The 21,227-nt window shown below is 23.2% G+C and overlaps 5 protein-coding genes across 6 annotated transcripts; 3 read left to right on the top strand and 2 right to left on the bottom strand.

Annotated features, from left to right (window-relative positions):
• Positions 1-25: 25 nt before the first annotated feature.
• Bm17560 (Uncharacterized protein) lies at positions 26-4,263 on the bottom strand (the record flags this gene model as incomplete). Its single annotated transcript, XM_043079367.1, has 5 exons — positions 26-241; positions 896-1,035; positions 3,478-3,523; positions 3,861-3,942; positions 4,211-4,263. The coding sequence occupies 5 exons, from the start codon at positions 4,261-4,263 to the stop codon at positions 26-28; spliced, it is 537 nt and encodes a 178-aa protein (XP_042935301.1).
• Positions 4,264-5,199: 936 nt separating this feature from the next.
• Positions 5,200-6,318, top strand: Bm17559 (Uncharacterized protein; the record flags this gene model as incomplete). The annotated part of the gene is made up of 2 exons (XM_043079366.1): positions 5,200-5,319; positions 6,220-6,318. The coding sequence occupies 2 exons, from the start codon at positions 5,200-5,202 to the stop codon at positions 6,316-6,318; spliced, it is 219 nt and encodes a 72-aa protein (XP_042935300.1).
• Positions 6,319-8,537: 2,219 nt separating this feature from the next.
• Bm8677 (Uncharacterized protein) lies at positions 8,538-9,175 on the bottom strand (the record flags this gene model as incomplete). Its single annotated transcript, XM_043079365.1, has 2 exons — positions 8,538-8,650; positions 9,001-9,175. 2 exons carry the CDS (start codon positions 9,173-9,175, stop codon positions 8,538-8,540), a joined length of 288 nt encoding a protein of 95 aa, XP_042935299.1.
• A 2,036-nt stretch (positions 9,176-11,211) lies between these two features.
• Positions 11,212-17,941, top strand: Bm4595 (Uncharacterized protein; the record flags this gene model as incomplete). Of its 2 annotated transcripts, XM_043079363.1 has the most annotated exons (18): positions 11,212-11,294; positions 11,774-11,843; positions 12,190-12,315; positions 12,636-12,788; positions 13,063-13,143; positions 13,243-13,591; positions 13,896-14,017; positions 14,195-14,281; positions 14,439-14,541; positions 14,738-14,852; positions 15,094-15,240; positions 15,357-15,459; positions 15,707-15,818; positions 15,998-16,080; positions 16,638-16,780; positions 17,138-17,315; positions 17,501-17,578; positions 17,792-17,941. In XM_043079363.1, the coding sequence occupies 18 exons, from the start codon at positions 11,212-11,214 to the stop codon at positions 17,939-17,941; spliced, it is 2,283 nt and encodes a 760-aa protein (XP_042935297.1). The 2 variants fall into 2 exon arrangements, with proteins under 2 accessions (XP_042935297.1, XP_042935298.1); XM_043079364.1 differs by lacking the exons at positions 11,212-11,294; positions 11,774-11,843.
• An 873-nt stretch (positions 17,942-18,814) lies between these two features.
• Positions 18,815-19,342, top strand: Bm1149 (Uncharacterized protein; the record flags this gene model as incomplete). The annotated part of the gene is made up of 2 exons (XM_001894414.2): positions 18,815-18,905; positions 19,194-19,342. 2 exons carry the CDS (start codon positions 18,815-18,817, stop codon positions 19,340-19,342), a joined length of 240 nt encoding a protein of 79 aa, XP_001894449.2.
• Positions 19,343-21,227: the final 1,885 nt, after the last annotated feature.

The following is a 21,227-nucleotide window of genomic DNA, read 5'->3' as shown; positions in this document are numbered from 1 at the left end:
TCATATCATATCAATTATTATCATTTTAATCAGCATCATCAAAATCAATTATAGCACCTTTCCAAACCGGAAATGTATCAATGGCACCTGTTTTTGGATCCATATATGAATAAATTTTATGATATTTTACTAAAGCTGATAAGGTTGCAAATGTTGATGGTCTCGAGTCACCGTATAATACACGCCAAGACTTTCTACCAGTGTTATCATCAATTGTACAAGCAATTGGAAAATGATAAATCTATCAAAATTTATTTATTTAAAATTTAGAAAAAGAATGAAAAATATTTAATTTGTTTTCATTTCTAATTTTAAAAATATTTTCGATAATGAAAGAATTAAATTTTATTGATTATCAATTTTCTTTTTTTGCATATAATTGTATTTAAAATTATTTTCAATAATGATAAATTTAGAAATTTATTCGTCTAGTTTAGAAAAGATAAAAAAAAAAAATTAAATTTATTGTTTCTCTCTCTTTTTTTTTTTTTTTTTTTAATTTTATAATTCTATTAAAGATTATTTTTAATAATGAAATTTCTAAAATTTATTTGTTTAGTTTAGAAAAGAATGAAAAATATTTTATTAAATATTTTTTTTTTTTTTGATTTTTTTATCTTAGAATTCTATTTGAAATTATTTTTAATAATGAATGATCTAAAATTTATTATTTTTTTTTTAATTTTTTATAATTTAAGTTTTCAATTGCTAGTTTAAAATTCAGTTAGTTGTCATTTTTTTTAAATTTTGGAATTCTATTTGAAATTATTTTCACAATAATATTTTGAATTAGCAAAATTTAATTTAGTTTTAAATTTAATTTTTTTATTATCACTAATTAAAATTTTTTACAACAGAAAATAGTAATTAATTATTTAATTAATTAATTAATTACCTTGCCAGCAGTGCTCATATATGCTAAACAAAGTGGTATATGAATTGGAATTGCATTTTGTTTTGAGGATGGAATTTGATAATAAAGACGAAAATCATTTTGTCGAAGTAATTTTGATACTGTATGAATTGTTTGTGCACCTCAATTAATTTCTGATTTTAGATTAAAAGGTTTTAATTTCAGGTCTTAATTTTGCGTATTTTAATTAGGACTAAAAAATTAGCTTGTAGTAGAGAAATTTAAATTAAATTATTTATTATAAATTTAATTAAAAAAAACTTCTTCATTTGATGCTATTATTACAAAAATTTATTATTGCTCACTGATTAACAAATAAAATTTTTAATTTTGAATTTAAATTTAATTAGTTTTCTTTTTTGTTTATCAAACCTTATTAAAAAAAACTAAATATTAAAATATTTTTTTTTTTAAGAAATAAATATAAAAATAAAGCTAAAAATTTAAGTATAATAATTTTTGAGATAAATTTAAATATAATTAACTAAATGAAAAAAAACAAAAAGTATTTTATCGGAATTTTTTTTCCTTTTTTTTTTTTCAATTCTAATGAATTTCATGTGAATTTAGAATTAAAGAAGTTTGGAAAATAATATAATCTAAGCTAATAATCAATTAGTGAAGAAATGGTGAGAATGCTAAAAAAAAATAAATAATAAATTAATATTTTATTTCATTTATTTTTTTCATAAACAATTATTTTAAAAAAAAAAATAAAATTGCCAAAACAAAATTGATAAAATTTAAAAAACATAAAATTGTTAATTAGTAGAATATTTTAAGAAAGAATTTTATGCTATTTTCTTTTTTTGTTTTTCAAAAATTTTAAATGCAAATTATTTAATCATTAATGGAAAAACGATGATTTTTTGAAAAACATTAATTGCTAATTGGTAGATTATTTTAATTAGTAAATTATTTTAGGATATTTTAAGAAAGAATTTTAAAAATAATTGAGAAAAAACATAAGTAACAAAGATTTTGATAAATTCTTTGTATATAATTTGAATGAACTCTTAAGACTATCGATTGAAATAATGAAATTTTAATATAAATATATTTTTTTTAATAATTAATTAATAGAGAATAAAGTAATAATTTAAATAAAAAATTATCATATTTAATGTTTATTTATAATAAATAGATTTTAAATAATTTCAAAAAAAAAAAAAAAAAAAAGAGATGTAAACATTGTATTTTTATTTTATTACAAAAAAAAAATTTTTTTTTTTATTTTTATTACAAAAAAATTTTATTAAACTTCAAAAAAAAAATTTACTTACCAACAAAAAAATGATTATCATCATCATCATTTTTTGCTTCATTAATCGTTGTCTAATAATAAATGATTAAAAAAATATATTTATTAAATTAATTACTACGATTATTATTTCCTTTTAAAATAATTTATTAACAAAAAAAAAAAAACATAAATTAATAAATTTAAAAAAAAAAAAAAAACAGTTTCATTCTAAAATAAGATGTTTAAAAAAAGTGCATTAATCGAAGTAATAAATCATACTTATATGAATATATATGCTAATTTATCCAACATTTTTGATTGTTTCAAATTTAAATTTTTAAAAATGACAAAAATTAAATTTCATATCTGACCTTTTCAATTGAATAATTATGCATATGACCTTTTGTCTTTCGATGATGTCCTTTGTTCCTCGACAAAAAAAAAAAAAAAACTTATACTAATTAATTAATTAAGTAATTAATTAATATAATTGTAAATATTATTTCAATCAAATATTTATTACATTTCCTTTCTTTTTTTTTCTTTTGTTTGATTTTTTTTTCTTTGTACTTTAATTTAAATTCATTAATTGTTATTTAATATATGAAAAAATAATAATACAATAGTTAGTAATCAATGTTTATTGGATATTTAATGCATAAAGAAAAGAAAAATAATAATATAATACTTATTAACTTAATAATTGAATATTTATTATTGTTTATTAGAATTAGAAGTAATCATTTATTAATATTTATTGCTAATTTTATAAAATTGTCATTTATCTATTCTTTTGTTACTAATTAATTTAATTAATTAACATACCTGTATGCTGTCGTTTCATTTGATCCATAATCATACTTATTAGTTTGTTTAATATACGGTGATGAAAGCTTTTCCTGTAAAAATTTTTTAACTTAAAATGTATTTTTTTTTTTAAAGTGTAATTAAATTGTTAAATAATTTTCAAAAAACAAAAAAAAAGTTATAAAAAGTTATTTTATTCAATATTTTAAAGCATGAAACATTTTTTATCTACTATAAAAATTTGCATTTAGTAATTTTTAATTACAGGTAATGAAAATGAATAATAATTTGATTACTACTAAAATTGATATTTCAATTGTGATTAATTAAATTAAATTAAAAATTTTAATATTATTAACCTAAGAGAACCATAAAAAATTAATTTGGTAATTATAAAAAAAAAAAAAAAATTGTTAAAAAATTGTATAAATAATTTGTTAATAATTTGCTAATTAAATTTTTAATAATTTGCTAATTAAATTTTTTGCTACACTGCTTTCTTCCGCATATTGACCAAATTGTGGGCGCTTTGGCCATTCAATTTCATAACTATCACTTATCTGTAAATAAAAAAGTGAAATTAAAAAATTTTAATTACAGATAATGAAGATGAATAATAATTTGTTTATCGCTAAAATTGATATTTCGATTATAATTAATTAAATTTAAAATTTGAATATTATTAACGCAAAAAATCCATAAGAAAAAATTAGAGTAAAAAACGAAGAAAGGAATGAAAAAATAAATCAAAAATGAATCGTAAAAAAAAAATAAAAATTAAATTAAAACAATTTAAATAAATTATTTTGAAAATTTAAAATGCATTTGTTAATTTTTATCAATATTTGATTGTTTTATTTGAAATAATTTTAAAATAAATTAAAAATTTTATCATACCAATCGTCCATCATGTGCTTCATGTACCAAATAATCTGGCGGTATTTGTGAACTATCAAATTGCGCTATTGGCTCATAACCACTAAATTAGATTAGCTAATATTTTCATTGCTTTTATTAGCATAATTGATAAATGATACGAATGTTATCAGTAAATCGTCTTTGTTTTTTTATCATAAAAAAAATCATTTATTTATGTAATTGTGGAAAATAAATGAACATAAAAAAGTAGTAACTACTGATAATGATAATCAATACTCAATGATAATAATGTAATTAATCAAAGTTTAATTAATGATAAAATGAATTAATGATAACATAATTGATAATAATGATAATTATAATCATACTTTCGTCTTACTGAATCTGATTCAGATCGTCTTCTCTCCTTACAATGATACATTAATGAAATATACTTAATGTCACCGTATTCTATGAATGAAATTTGTAAATATACTTAAATAATTAATATTATCCATTTTAAATAGTTATCGTATTAGAAATGAAAATTTAATTTTAATTTTATATTTTATTGACTAATGTGAAAGAGAGGGAAAGAGAGAGAGAGAGAGAGAGAGAGGAAAAAAGAAATTATTTTGCATATCAAAATTATTTTTTTAGCAAATGAAATTAGTATTAAATCATTTTGCATAAAAGTATAACAGACTGATAGGTTTCATTTTCTACTTTCTCAAAAATTTATTAATGCCATAAATAAAGTTAATTTAATTAATTTTATTAATATTTGTTGCCTTTAACCTGATCATTCAACGATTATATTAAAATTTAATTCAAATATTTCGTTCGTTCTTTTTTTTAATTTATTAATTTGTGAATTTGAGGATGGTAAACATATAAGGTTCAAATAAAAAGAGTAAATTGATAAGTATTGAATGAGTTGAAAATAGTTGAAAAATTAAAATTAAAGTAGATGCAAATAAATTACTTAATATTATGCTAAAATGTACTAAAAATTTTCAAAACAAACTTACTAATAAAGTTAATTTGAATCTAATATAATTTATTACTTAAACTAATTGCTACTATTTAAGTTATCTAATTGCTTCTTTTTTAAGTTATCTAATTAATTAGCTATCTAATTAACTATAATTATTTATTTAATAATTAATTACTTAATACCAGTTAGTTACCTAATTAATATTTAAGTCTATTTGCTAGTTAAGTTAAATCACTAAATTTGTTAAAATTTGAAAAAAAAAAAAAGTAAAATATATGATAGATTGAAAAAACAGTGTAGAAAAAATATAATTCACGTAAAATTTAATAATGCAAAAAATTTTTTTAGAATAATAAAATAATAAAAAATAAATTTTATAGAATGTCGCAGAAGAAAGGAATTTTGTCGCATGGTAGTAGCCATCAAGCTCATGTAAAAATAATTGCAGAAGATAAAGTAGAAAATCAATTACCAACATGTCCACCACCATCACCTTCATCGGTATTTAATTTAATTTAATTTCATTAAAAAAAATTTTTTTAATAATTATTGAGAAAGTTTTTATTTTATAGTATACTAAAAAAAGAGAAAAACTATATTTAATATTAATTATTTTATTAATTAATATATTTTGATAGAATGTTAGCAATATTTTAATGAATTAATTTGCATTTGACAAATTATAAAGAGTGGTTATTCATCAAAAAACAAAAAAAAAAAAAAAAAACAAATGAATTTTATAACAATTTTAAATAATAAATGAATTTTATAATAACATTAAATAAATAAATGAATTTTATAATAATTTTAAATCATTTGTTTAGGTAGTGGTTAATTTGCTTTACTATTCTTATTTTTTTTTTAAAAATAAAATTTAATTAGTAATAGATTTTCTCCTCAATACTATTTTTATTTCTTTTAAAAACAAAATTCAATTAGTAATAGATTATCCATTCAATACCATTATGTTTTATTTTTTACTTTTTTTTTTTTAAATTCGCTAAATAAAGTCATTGAAATTTTGTTTGGTACCATAAATAAGCATCGGTTAAGGATATATTTATTTTGTTAATAACATATTATAAAATATAAAATATTTCTTTAAAAAAAAAAGGGAATCATTTGATTGTTTTTTATTCTCCCAAAATATGTTTAATAGAAACTAAGAAATTAAAAATTATAAATTTAAAATTCAAAAAAACTTTTTTTTTTGAATTTTCATTAAAAAAAGTCATTCTTAATTTGCTACATTTTTTGTCATAAAAATAATTCATTACATATATTTCTTGTTGTTATTTTTAATTTAAAGACTTTGAAAAAAAAATTTTAAAAAAAAAATTTTTATTTTCAAATGTTTTTGTTTTAATAGCGAAAAAAAATTTTTTTTTTTTTTTTGCTTAGATAACAGCGCCAAAAGTAAATGTTGGCGCAAAGGATGAAATTGAATTGCTGCGAGACGGTGCTAAAAATATTCATGGTCAACAAATAAAGAAGAATTAAATTTAAAAAATAAAATAAATAAATAAAATGATTTCAGGCTGATATATAATTAATTCATTTATTATATTTCAATGTTTCTAAGGCAAAGCAATAATATTTTGATCAAATTTAATTTTTTTTTTCCTTTTTTTTTTTTGAATTTCATTTTTTGGATTATTTAATTAATCATTCCAAGTTGAATTTTTATACTAAATTCTCATTATTTCATTCATTACTTGAACAATCCTAGGCCAAGCAATAATATTTTGGCCAAATCCACTTTTTTTTTTTGGAACTTAGATTATTCCAGCTTAATCATTTCAAGTTAAATTTTATTTTAAATTATTATTATTTCATTTTTAGAAGTTTTAATTAAGTCGGTTACTAATTAATTAACAATAATTTCCACATAAGCATTTATCGAAAAATAACAAATTTCAATTGATAAAAGCATTAAATTACTTAACGGTAATTAAGAAAATTAATTAACAATTTGGGGAAAAAATAACAAATTTTATTAATAGAATTAAGAATTTCATTTTCTAAGTATTATTTTAAAATATTCTAAATTATGTGTCATTAATAATTAAGCATCGTAAACACTATTAAATTAATCATATCAATAAATGAAAAATTATGAATTTCATTTTAATCAGGAAATAAATATTAAATCAAGTTTCCTTATGATTAAATCAATTGACCCAAGTTTGAATTCGTCACTACAAAATATTTTAGCGATGTCAAAAAAACATTGCTAACATAATTTGCTGAGAGTAAATATTTAATTTAATTAAAACATACTTGTTTTTAAACCATAATCTAATCGTATGTTTTCATTTTGTTTATTATTTTGAGAATACAAAATGATCAAATGCATAAGTATTATTACAAAATTTTTAGTCTATAAAATTTCATTTCTGAATTAATTAATTAGCTTAAAAAATTATAAAATTTGGAGCCTTTTGTCCTTTTATTTTTTTAAATTATAATATTGGAATATTAAAATCTTTCCAACATTTTCTTTTTCCTTATTCAATGTGACATTAATGTGACATTATTTATAAGTGAATATGAGTATTAGCATTATCAAAAATCCCATAAAGCTGATTGTAATTTAACAAATATCATAAAATTCATATCAAACTTGCATTTATTATTTATCATTTACTTTCTTCTGCTTCAATATATTGCTTAATTGATAATACTTTAATTACTTTAATTCTTAATTTTACAAATGATTACACGAAATATTAAATCAATTATTGACTAAAACGTTCATTTCACTTACTTAAACTTTGATCAAAAATAGTATCAACATTTAATAGAAGTGATTTTTTTTTTCAGCTTAGCTTAGTTTAATTTTTAAATTATTATTTTCGAGGATCAATTAATTTATCTCATTCATTAATAACTTTATACTCATTCATTTATTTACATATCATTTTTCAATTTCATTCTTTTTGCTTATATTTTAAGTTATATTTAAGTGATACATTATTAGTTCTGTTATTTCAATTAAATTTTAATGTAAGTAGAATATTTGTTAGTGATAAAATTTAATTACTTTTCATTGTCATTTCAAAACATATAGGTTGATTTAATTATCATTGATAAATATTATTAATGATAAAATCATTACCATTAATGATAAATATTATCAATGATAAAATTATTACTACATATTATATTTCTATAAAAATCCTTCACCAATATATCGATAAAAATATGCATACATTTCACTGATAAGTTTGATATGATTAGAGGAAATATTCATTGTTCGTTTTTCTTGTTTTTGCCAATATTTCTTATATTCTAATTTGTACAAAAACTAAAAAAAAAAAACTTATTTTTCATTGAAAAGGATAAATAAACAAACAAACAAAAAAAAAAAAAAAAAAGAAAAAGAGAAAAAGAGAGGAAAAAATAGAATTAATCATAAAAATTGATATAAGATCAAAAATTTTCGCCTAAAATTCTATCATAATACTTCATTTACTGATTTAGTTTAAAGGAAAAAAAAAAAGGAAAAGATTTTTTCGTAATCTTTTATTGCCATTGTTGGTTAATTTAATGAAATTTTTTGAATTTTAAAATAATTTTTTTCTTTCCAAAAAAAAAAAATAAAAAATTATATTAAAAAAATTAAAATTATATTATAAAAAATTAAATTTTTCTATTAAATTTATTCGAAAACAAATATGAAATTCAACAATTAACCTATGCAAAAGTTGTTTATATTTTTATAAAGCATAGTAGCCAATAGCTATACCAATACAAAATACAATAATATTTAACATTATAGCACCAACATATACTATAATTAATTTTTTTGTCATCTCTTTTGGTTTTTTATCTGAAATTTATAATTCGTCTTAAATGCAACTAATAATATTAGTAATAATAATAATAAGTTAGAAAAATTGGTTTTCTTTTTTTAATAATTTTTCTTTTTTGAATTTCAATATGCTTATAAAAACTTTACGAAAGAATAAAAACTGGCCATAATTGTATTATGTCATATGTAAGTTTCGTTTTTATTTTTTGTTTATTTTTGTAAACAATGTAAATATTTAAAATGTTAGACTAAATGGTATGTTATCAGTAAACCATTCATTTTTTTTGACAATTTTTTTTTTTTTCATTGTCATGAAATAACATTAAAACAGTAAAGTATTAATAGAGAGGAGAAAAAATTAAGCATACTTCCAGATTCCATTTTTTTGGTATAAAGATCGGTAGCAGCACTCTTTAATAGTTCAGCTTCTGGATCTGGTAATGGTGTTGTATCAGCAGATGGTGATCCTGGTGGAGCATTTGGTGCTGCTGGTATCAACTGGTTAGGATCATTTTGGTCAATTAGTTCATATTTATCACCCATAATCAATCTATCGAAGAAATTATCATTTGCTTTAATATATTATTCCTATTATCATTATCATTACCGTTGTTATTATCATTATCATCTACTATTATTAATTATTATCGCCACTATTATCACTGATTATTATCATTACTATCGCTATTATTATAGTTGTTACTATTATTATTAATCATTATTGTTGCTATTAGTGTTATTATTATTAATCGTTATTACTGCTATCCTTATTATTATTTATCATTATTATTGCTATTGTTGTTATTATTATTGTTACAGTTAATTATTACTATTACTATTGGACGTATGTATGTATTTAAATGGAATAATTAAATGCATCAATTTATTTGATCAAAAAAAAAAAAAAAATGTAAGTTTAAAAAAAATTTAATTGCACATTGGAGGGGAAAAAAAATGAGGTTTTTTACTAAAAAGGAAACTACTAAAAGAAAAAAAAAAAACGAAATCAGTATGTTTACTTAAAAAGAGGACTTTCCATACGCATATTCTAAAGAAAAATCCAATGCCAGGCAATATTTAAAAAAAAAAAAAAAACAAAACAAAACAAAACTTTATTATCGAATTATTAAATTTTGATTAATTTATTGGCACGCTAAAAAAATGGAGATCCTAATCCAATTTAAAAACTAAATTTTGAATGTCTATTTAAAAATTAAAAAGAAATTAAACATTTTATAAAAATAAACATGAATTGTGTTCATGTTTATTTTTATTATTTTATAGAGTTAAAAATTAAAATGTTATCAGAATTATTATCATTCATAAAACTACAAAAAAAAAAAAAAAAAAAAAAAATCAATATTTAATTTCATTTCTGCTATACTACTATCACACATTCTCATTTATTACTTAATATTTACTCGTTACTCATAATTTCATGCCATTTTCTTCTTTGAAACATATAATTAATTCATAGTATTATCACATAAGGATAAGTAACAAAACTGATAATTGATTAAGAAGAGTGATATTATCAGATAAGACTGATACTAATAACTGGATGGGAAGACTGATAATACTTCAACTGACATTACTGATATAATACGTGTAATTAATTCATAGTATATTACCTAAGTAATGAGTGTAAAAACTGATTTTAGTGATTGTTAAGCGATAATGGGTAGAAAAAGTGATGAATTTAAGATTATTTTCATTGATAATACTGATATAAAAGATATATTAGAGAACTAACATTCAATGTCACCCAATAGCAGTACAAATATAAATTAGACTAAAAGAATTTAAAGGTTATATTTTATTATAGATATTAATGAAAGTATGCAAATTTTTTTTTTAGCTTTTTTTCGTCAACAATTCAATCGATTTGTGCTTTAATTGTATGTTCCGTTAACTTAGCTGTCTTGTAAATGATTTTCACGTTACGTACGTAAATTTTTGCTGTATATATGAGTTATAGCAATACTTTGCCAAATGTTACGAGGAAAATTTAGGTAACTCAGTAATTCAAAGACTTAAGTAATTTCAAAAGTTGACAATTCCCTGGATTAATAATTTCACGATGCAGAAATGAAGAAATGATTTGACTTGAGATATTCCGTTTCATTATTCGTGGCACATAGCTAAAATGCAACATGTCTTGCAAACGACGGACCATTGCTTTCCTGAAATGTCGTTTTATTGGTTATTCTTGTGAATTCTTGTATATTACTAGAGATCGAGAAATTTGAAAGGCATTAAGTTGTATGAATTAACAGCAGTAATTTAGAATAGTAAAATAAAAAACGTTGCTGTAATAGAAGAGACGATAGGAATTAATAAGGGCGCTTAGAATAGTGAGAAGAAGAAAGTCAAAAAGATGGCAAAGATTGACTAGAACTGTATAAAATATTGCTTTGATGGAAAAAAACTGAACAAATTTGTGCCGTTGAAAACGTGTAAGTGAGTTACACATAGTTGCCATTACACGTAGACCCTCTCTTTGTGTGCCTCTTTCTCTGTCTATTTCTTTCCATTCTTTCAAGAACATTGGGAGAAAATTTTGCAGGTTTAACATAAGGATGAAATATCCAAGTATATCACTCAGTTGGAAGCATGAAGAAACGCTACAACTTTTCGAACTTATGGAGACGGAAGATGATTGGTAATTTCTTGCTATGTTTTTTATAAATTAATTTTTATCATGTATAACATTAGACATACGCACATAAATTATACACTGGATGTATATACGTGAATTTTACGCCGATTCATAGCAGAGATTGACTGTCAGGAAGTATGTAATGCGATTGTTGCTATCTTAAAATGGTCTTTCTCAAGATTTTCACGGTTGTTTATGTTTCCAAAAGACTGTTATTTACTCACATTAGTGAACTAAAAGCATTGAGTTAAAATTATGGTCATGCAAAAGCCATGTTTTTCAATTCATATGTTACTTTAGTAGGTAACAGTCTCCTTGGTTGGCTGCTTTGAATTTTATATATTCAGAATTTCATAATTATAGCTTATGCTATTATTTTGGACTGCATTAAAGAAAAGATGATATCAGTTGCTAACATCGTGAATTGGAAAGAGAGAGAGAGTGATTACATATATTATTGTATTATAATAAGTCATTTTCAGGCTTGTGCGCATCAAGAAACTTGTGGAAAACTTTGGTGATGAAAGACCGGCTGGTTTTTTTACAGAAAAAGTTGGAATTTTGTGAAATATTTCAGAAAATAAATTATTTTTTCCCATTCAATATTTTTTTTTTTTTTTGAGTGGGGAAAGAGGAAGAGAGATATACAATTATTGATATGATTTCTTTTATTGATATTTGATTTTTTTTGTGCAAATTTGAAATCATAATGTTTTATATATCAAATCATTTAATCTAGCTCAATAACTATTAGCCCAGTACTGTCATAGTTTAAAATTTCTAGTCATGCAGATTATGAAATCTTGGCTTAGATTGAACAGTATTTATTCCCGTTGAATTCAGTATCGCTTTAAAATGCTTCATTCTCGTTCGTTTTTATTAGTAACGCACTTTTCAGATGTGTAAAGATGAATTTGAACGAGTTATGTCAAGTGGTCATCCAGAGCATTTCCTACGAAAGCCAGGTGAAAAATATTCCCGAAAAGAACTCATTCATGCTTGGACGGTTTATTTAAAGAAAGAGGTAAATTTTTACAATTTCTTTTATCTTTTACAATATCTTCTAATCCTTTAAATAAATATGTAAATTTGTTATTATTTAATATAGTCATCCTGATTTCCCTCAAAAAACCTCCAAAGTTCAAAAATCGTCTCTTGCTTATCCATGGACTTACATATTAGATTTAACCGAAAGAAGGACGAGAAGAAATGACCGAACCTAATATCGCAAAGTATTATATTAGTTTAAATATGTTTCTTTAGATAATTCTTGTTACGGGAAGCGTGGTACTTGTTTATTCCAACAATTCTTGAACTTTCCGATATGTTACATTAGCATTGCAGTTAAAAATCAAGAAAGCACAAGAGGAAGAGCTACTTTTGGTGAAATTACGTCAGAAAGCAGATCTTTTTAATCGTTTATTCTCATCTGATAGTGATTTAACAGATAAAGAAGTAGAAAAATTATTGGAGGAAGCTCGCGAAGAAGATAGTACGGTATGTATTTGTTATTAATGGTATGCATGAGTCCTGTTTATTTAGGATAAACAATTCCTCAGTTCTTTGCTTAGGATTTCATTCTTTGTAATAGTGGCTCGTATGTTTTCCAACAGTTTCTAAAGTATAGCAAAGAAGAGAAAGGGGGGATTTATCTATGTCAAATGGAATTTTACATTGAAAATACTACTTGGGATTGTATTGTATAAATTGGATTTGTTTTTTGCTTTGAAACTCTTAAAAAATCCTATAACTCGTAGTAGTTTTGTTTTAGCGTGATCAAGAAGTCGTTCAAAAGGAAATTGAAATTGGTACAAAAAATTTAAAAGAATATCTAATCCTTCACGAAACAAATGTAAGTTGCATTTTATTGTACCCAACTATTCAGTTAAAGTGCTTGGGAATAATGGTTCAGTGGTTCTTTCGTTAAAGTGAAAATTGTATGAGATTTCAGCCAATTAAATATCCACAGTTGAAGATCATCATACCACCGTCTCATCCATCCCAATCGTCCGCCAATGAGGCACCATTTTCTCCAATTAAGCCTCTTTTCGAAGGCCTTTCCTTCCAACCAAAGATAACTTCACAGACAAAAGCATCGTCTGTTGTAAATACCACTTCTGGATCTCCCTTATGCAGGAAGATCAGCAGTCCACAGCATCCAAGTGCTTCGGAAATGTTGGCTAGCGAATCTTCAGATGGTGCCGAAATATTATCATCTACTCAAGGAAGATTACGAACACAATCAGTTAGCTCACGACCACAATCACTGACTGGAAATAATGCATCATCCTGTCAAACCGGTATATTTTCAGTTCTTTTTAAGCCTAATTAAAATTTTATATATTTCAAAGAAATTCTCAAAGATTTATTTTAAATACCGTTTAAGAAGAATATAGAAATATTTAACAAGGACAAGTGCAATGGCATTTTTTTTATCAAGGAAAGTGAAGAAGTAAACTAGGGCGAACTGAAAAAAAAAATTAAATCTTCTTATGCCTCTACCGTACTACTTTTCCTCTTTAGTTAGTTTCTAGGAAAAGTAAAGTATGTCATTGATTTTTTAACAATTTGAAATTTAGAACAGAAAACTTATATTATATTTAGAAGCAATAGAAAACTCCGAAAGCTTTACATCACAGTCAGTATCAAGTGAGTTGATCCTTAAGTCACCCTCGAGAAGTAATACTGACGAAATTCAGGCTGCTACATCAGGGACACCAGATGAGGTCTTTTTTTATTTTAATTAGATGCTGCGTCAGATTCTTTCGGATGTTATGGTTATTTGATTTTCTCTGCTCCTTTTTTTAAAACCATCCATAGCATTAGTGTTTTTGAATTACCGAATGTTTTTACTTATTTAGTTGTGTCTTATAATGATGTTTTATAATTCGCTTTTTTTAAAGGCTAAATTACCTTGTGTTACCACCGAAAATGAAATGGAGGAAGGAATGAGCTCAACGGTAGAAGAGATAGTTGAAAAGAAAGAAACGGTATCACTTTTTCTTTAAACTTAGTGTGATATTCATTATCTTAATAGTCTTAGATTATGCCACTCATTGAATTATGAAGTTAAATTGTTTCATGCAATTTAAATATTGTTCTTCCGGAGGTTAAGGGAAAAATATCGATTAAATATTTTTTTTTTAGGTGAAAACAAGACGGACTCAAAAAATTGTTACGCGGTCATCGGGTAGCTCAAGTAACATGGATAGTGAAATAGCATTACCAGTGCATCATGAACATTCCTTAAGTATATGCATATATATATATTTTTTCTTTTATATATATATATATATATATATTATATGTATATATGTATTTTTTTTTCTTCAGTTATTTTTTTTTTTTCAGAATCTCTGAATGTTGGTTTTTTTTAAAAAAAATATTTTTCGTTCTCTCTCAGACTTTTTTGTATTGGGAATAAATTTTTGTATACTTATTTCTAGGAAATCGTCGTTTTTCTGCTGCTTCCTCCATTTCCATGAAAAGTCCAAAAACATCCGATTTTATGAGCAAAGAGGAGAAAAATGTTGTGGAGGAAGAGGATGAAGGAAAATTACGGTATGTTGAAGATTTAATAGTATTAAATGATTGTAAGCCAACTCACATTGATCGCAGTTGTGGTTTTTTTGATGAAATTTTAGGTTGGCTTACGTGAATCTTATATCAGGTTAAGAAAACGAAAACAGATCATTAGATAGATATAAATTAGGCGACTATTAGATGGATATAAATTCTATGTTTAATAGACTCCTGCAAATTCAACTTAAATGATAACCAGCTTTGATGAGAATATTTCTAGACGATCAGAAAGATGTCAGGCAAAGGTTGAAATAGAAGCTAGTGCATGTGTAGTACCTGCACAAACAGGAAGACGAAAGCGAACAGCAAAGTTGGAAATTGTTGGTAATAATGAGGAAGAAGTGAAGGCATCACCTGCTAAACGACGGTATGAAATAATTTTTAGCATATATTATTTGTTTCAATTATCAAAAATAAACATGATTTATTGTTGTTGGATATGTAATAGGAGGAATGCAATCCTTTGAACACTATAAGTTTTAGGCGATTGTCCAGCAAAGATGTTGAAAATGCTGAGAAAAAGGATGTTAAATATCGAGTCGAAAGCAACATTGAGTTGCAATCAAGTCCAGAACCTGAAAAAGAAGTCCGTATTGGTGTAATTTTTTTATCTTCCTATTAAGTTACAGTCATTCTTTGTTTTTTACAGCCAACTGTTAAATGGCTTTCTTGGCTGATAGTATCTTCTCTTTTTTTTTTTTTTTTTTAATTAAAACAAGTTTTATTAATTGATTTGTGTTTCATCAGAGTTATATGTATTATTTATGCGTGCTTTTCCTTTTTTTCTTGGTTCTTTGCAATTTTTCTCATATTCTAAATTAATATATTGTAAGGTGAAACATGCTGTGGAGGGTGAATCAGATGATGATAAAAAACTTGTCGATTTACGCACAAGAAGTCGAACATCAAAAGTAGTTGTTTCTACTGGTGAGAAATTGAAATCAGGTAGTGTTTAAATTTCATTATTGATGACTTTTCTTCTCAAAATATCTATTCAAATTGTTGAAAATATTGAAGTCCTCATAAAAACGATTGCATATTAAAGCATGTTTTATTTTTCTTCGTTATTTCATATCAGAATTTATCATATAAAGTGCTATGCCGAAGATTTTCGTTACTTTTAGGAACATCTTCAGAAACTTCTTCAGTTAGATCGCCAAAAAGAAGTGCAGTTGTAACACGTTCAAGTCGTCGACAAACAAGAAGAGTATGGTTTTCATGGTCTTGAGATATGATTTAATATGTAATTCAAAATATACTTTATTTCTTTTTTTTTTTTTTTTCGATGATTAGTAATTACTAATAATGAACTATTTGTACACAGGAGTAATTTGAATCGATAATCGGGATTTTACTAAAACTGTACTGAGATTATTTGTGGAATTAATTTTAAATGTAATTTTTACTGGAATCCAATCTGGAGAGAAATAATGGTGTTTGATTTACTAAATTTTAATTCATTTTTAATCAAAATTTACATTATTTCCTGGATATTGGACTGTTGGTTCTTTTTTGAAATAATGGAACAATGTATAGAATGATGATTGTGACAGTTCAGTTAATATATATCATACCTTTATGCTCTATTACATCATTTGCAACTATTTTTCTATCGAATTTATCGTAATTATTTGCTTTTGAACATAATCATTAACGTCGGATTTACCGCAATTACCTGATTTGAGCATAATCATTACCGATAAATCCTATTACACATTATTTACATTTATTCATATTATTGATGAATAATTTAATTTGTTTAAGCGTGGTTCAACTGATGGTGATGTAGAACAGAAAGCTCTTATGGTTACTGCATGGCGAATGGTTTCCAGTCATCGACATGCTGCTATTTTTGCCCATCCTGTATCTGATCGAGATGCTCGAGGTTACTCAAAAACCGTTAAAAGGTACTTTTATTCGCTCCGATGAAGTAATAATAATCTATTGGTTGTGTATTTTACGTCGCAAGAAGTATTTGCATTTGTTGAAATTTTAAAAAATCTCAAATCTTAACATCGCTTTATTTAATAAACAGCTTCTATTTGTTCACTCATATTAATCGTTGAGCTATGCTAATCGTTATCACAACAGTGATGCTAATAGGATAATTGTTAAAAGTGAAAGTAATTTGAGTCGATTTCAAATGTTAATCAGTAAATTTTCAAAATTTCTTCTAATTTATTCGCTGTTTGGGTATAGGAGTTATCATTCATAATTATAAATTTTGAATTTTGAAAACATTTTTCTAAAAGGAAAGGTTCCAGTCGTATGGATTTGAGCACGTTAAAGAAGCAGCTAGATGGTGGTAATCTGTCAGGAATGAGTGATTTTAAGCGGAATGTACTACTAATGTTTGCAAATGCAGTAATGTTCAATAGTACAGGTCATGATGTAAATCATTATGCAAAAGAAATGGCTGTTGATACGTTGAGCTCACTGAAGGTATTTCAGTTTCTTTTTTTTTTCCTTTGCTTATGAAATGTTAATCTTATTAATTAGAGTTATATGAAATTTTGCTTTTGTGCTTTGAGGAGTTTCCAATAAAATAAAATTTTTCTGCTCTTTATACTTTTCTAATATAGTATTGTAATATTTAAATGTTTTAATTTTCTTTTTTTCTTTTACAGATGCTGCAAAAAGATGTATTATTTGTTCGAGGTACAACACATATGACTCGAAGGAGTGCTGCATTTGCAGCAGAAGAGGTTTGCATTTCATTATTTACATTTTTTGTAATTCTATAATTTTGGTTAAAAAAAAAAAAAAAAAAAGAAATTAAAATTTATTATTCTCAATATATATTTATGTTTTTTATCGATTCATTCATAATTTTATAAGTCTGATTGTTTTTAAGGTTGATTCATATTGGAAATTTATGAAATATTACATTTCTAAATTAATACTGTTTGGATTTGCAGGCTAAATTTGAACGTTCAAGATTTTCAAGCCCACGTGTCACTCCTATAAATTCGGAAGAGCCTGGTAAAGAGAAAACATCTGACAATGCTTCACGAGAAGCTAGCGAAACTCCAAAAACATCACGTAGCGGAAGAACTTGTAAAGAATGATTTTATCGCTTTCATTCTTAGATATAACTTTACCTTCTAATTTGTACTTTTATTGTTTAACTCTTTTTGGTGTAGATTTATAAAGGATAGGCTGTCTAGTTACTGTGAGTAACATACATTGCTACCTTTTTGTTTTCAATTATTTGCTTCTTTCCTTCTACCTTATCCTGTCACTTGTTTTTTCGTCTTTAATTCTCCTTAAACTTGTTTAGCTCCCTCTCTTCGTCTCTCTCTCTCTCTCTCTCTCTCTCTCTCTCTGAGAATTATAATTTTTTACTCTCTATAATTTAAAAACAATGTTATCTCAGGTTATAGGAGGATTTTATGAGATGTTTTGTACCGCTTGTATTATCATTCAGATTTTTTTTTCTTCGCAATTTATACCAAACGCTTAAAAACGTACAGATTTATTGATTTTATGGAATATTTTAATTAATTAGTGATACTATGAGAAATTTTAAAAATACTGGATTTTATGCTCATTAAATGATATAAAATGTATAGTAAATAATGCATTTACAAGTAAAATACCGTTCATAAGTTTAAAAAGAAGAAATGATCGATACATTGATTAGATCTGAATTTCATATCATATCAATTCAAAGAGAAGGAAGGAAAGAGAAAAAGGAAATTATTCATCGATTCGTTTTGAAATGCAACTAAGCGGTTGTACGCTTCAAATTCTTCAGGTTTATTAATTTCAGAATTACTAATTATAGAAAACAATTTGATTCATATGAAAACTCATAAAATGTTATCACTGATAAATTAATAAATAATATCAAAAATACTAGCACTTTTAATTAATATTTATGAATGGGACATTTTAAGTTTATTTAATTAAAGATTCTTCAATTATTTGCAATTACCAAAATGTCAATTAGTGAGACAGTGCGAATTCATGGATTATTAGCATGTGGTGGTATACCTGTGCTAGGTGCACGATTAAAACTTTATGATGCAAGTGCATATTAAATAATTTTTTTGTTTTTGTTTATTCTAAAATAATAAAAAATTACATTGCATCATTTATTTGATAATTTAATTAAATTATTATTATTATTTGAATTTTGTTTACATATTTTATAATATATTTAAAGTTGTTAGCTTAAATTAAGCTCAAAAAAAAATCTAAAAGATTAATTTATTTTTTGGAAGAAAATACATTAAGTTTATAATATTTTAGAAATTTTCTTTCTTTTTTTCTCTTTTTTTTTTTTTTTTTGCACAATTAATTTAAAATTATTTACAGCTGGACTTAAAGATGATGGTACTTTGGCAAATCATTGGGATGAATTTTTGTTTCAAATGAAAAATATTGATGCATCAAAGTTATACATTACAATTGATCATCATTGTGATGGTGGTATTTTTCATAAGGTACATTTTTTAATTTTCTAATTTCATATCAAATTTTTTAAATCAAAATTTACCTTATTATAAGTATAAAAATTTTAAATAAAACAAGAATTTTTTTTTTAAATCACATAACAAAAAAAATAAAAAAATAAAAAAATAAGCAAAAAAAATTTTTTTAATCACATATAAATGAGTGCAAATTATATTAGCTATAAATAAAATTTTAAAAAATTTTTCTCTCTCTTCTAAAATAATAATAATTAACTAAAAATACTTAATTAGCTTATAAGATAATAAATTTATCATAATAGAATTAATTTTAATTTTTAAAGCTACTTCTGTTAAAATTTATGTAATTCATTTATACCTCTTTCAAGATATGTTTAAAATTCTACTTCATTAATATTATTAATCATTAATATAATTTATTAATTATATTAATGAAGTTAAATTATTCATCTAAATGATAGGAATTAATAATTATTGATGAAAGAAAAATAAAAAAATAATTTAATTAAATAAAAAAGTTTTATTTCTAGCAATGTATGCGAAAAGATAAATTAATTTTTGAACAAATTACAACGAAACCATTAATCTATCATATTGGAATGATCGAATTACAAAATATTACTTTGTTACATCCAAAAGTATTTTATCATATTGAAAGTCACAATGGTTGTAAATGTTACAAACAGAATTTATTTCAAAGTAATTCCATTTCATGTATTAATTTTATTAAAATGAATCAAAAATAAAAATTTTCTAAAAAAACAAACAAACAAACAAACAAACAAAATAAAAGAAAATTTCTTGAAAAAAAAAATATGAAAATAAAAAAAAAAAATAATCATTGATTGAAACCGAATTAATGCAATAATATTTTAAAATTTCTTTTATACTTTTTTTTAAATAATTTTTTTAAATGCATATATTTTTTTTTAATATTCTTGGAATAATAATAAACGTTGAAATCATTTATTGAATAATTATTGTCTAAATTTTTTAGCATAATATTAATTAAATTTAAATATGTTCTATGTATTTTTTTGATTTTTAATTTATTACTATTTTTTTAAAATAATTTTATATTTTTTTATTGCTTAAACTTTATTTTATATTAATTTTTTCTTCTTTATTTATATTTCATTAATATATACACATTAAATATTTGATGGAAAAAATGAGATTAATTAAATGAAATGATATAGTAGCTAATTAATGTTAGACTAAAGTTCCACAGCATAAAAAAATTTTTCAATAGTTATTTCTATTAAGTTTGCACATTGCAAAGAGAGAGAGAGAGAGAGGGAGAGGGAGAGGGAGAGAAAGGAAGAGAGGGAAATTATGTATAATTTGCATATTGTAACAATTACCACAGATAAATTAATAATTAAAACTTTTGGAATTCTAATAGAAGGAAGAAAATTATGTATAATTTGCATATGGTAATAATTATCATAATTTTAATTAACAATCAAAATTTTCGAATTAAAATCAAACAAAGAGAGAGAGAGAGAGAGAGGTAAATTATGCAGTATCAGAAGAATAATATAATAATTGTGTGATCATTTCGAGAGTGGAACAAGTGGTACAAAATTTATAAAATGTCAAATGTAAATTCCAACATTCTTCAGTTCGTGATTTTTTCACCATATCAATTATTTTCCAAAATGTTAAATATTTAAGTTTTGGAACCAAATAATAATTCCAAATGATATTATAATCAGTAACTATTGTATTTCGATGTGTGTGAAAAATGAAACGATTTCCATTCATCATTACACAATTACCACTAAAAAAATATACTTTAAAAAATAAAGAAAAAAAAAATAAGAAATAAAATTGATTGAAAAAAAAAAAGGGAGTATAATAAAATAAAATAAAATGTTTTTTATTTTATTTCCTTTTTCTCTTCTCTCTTTTTAAC

Source organism: Brugia malayi (genome assembly GCF_000002995.4).
Source record: "Brugia malayi strain FR3 genome assembly, contig: Bm_v4_Chr2_contig_001, whole genome shotgun sequence".
Taxonomy (NCBI): domain Eukaryota; kingdom Metazoa; phylum Nematoda; class Chromadorea; order Rhabditida; family Onchocercidae; genus Brugia; species Brugia malayi.
This window is presented reverse-complemented; position numbering and strand designations above follow the sequence as displayed.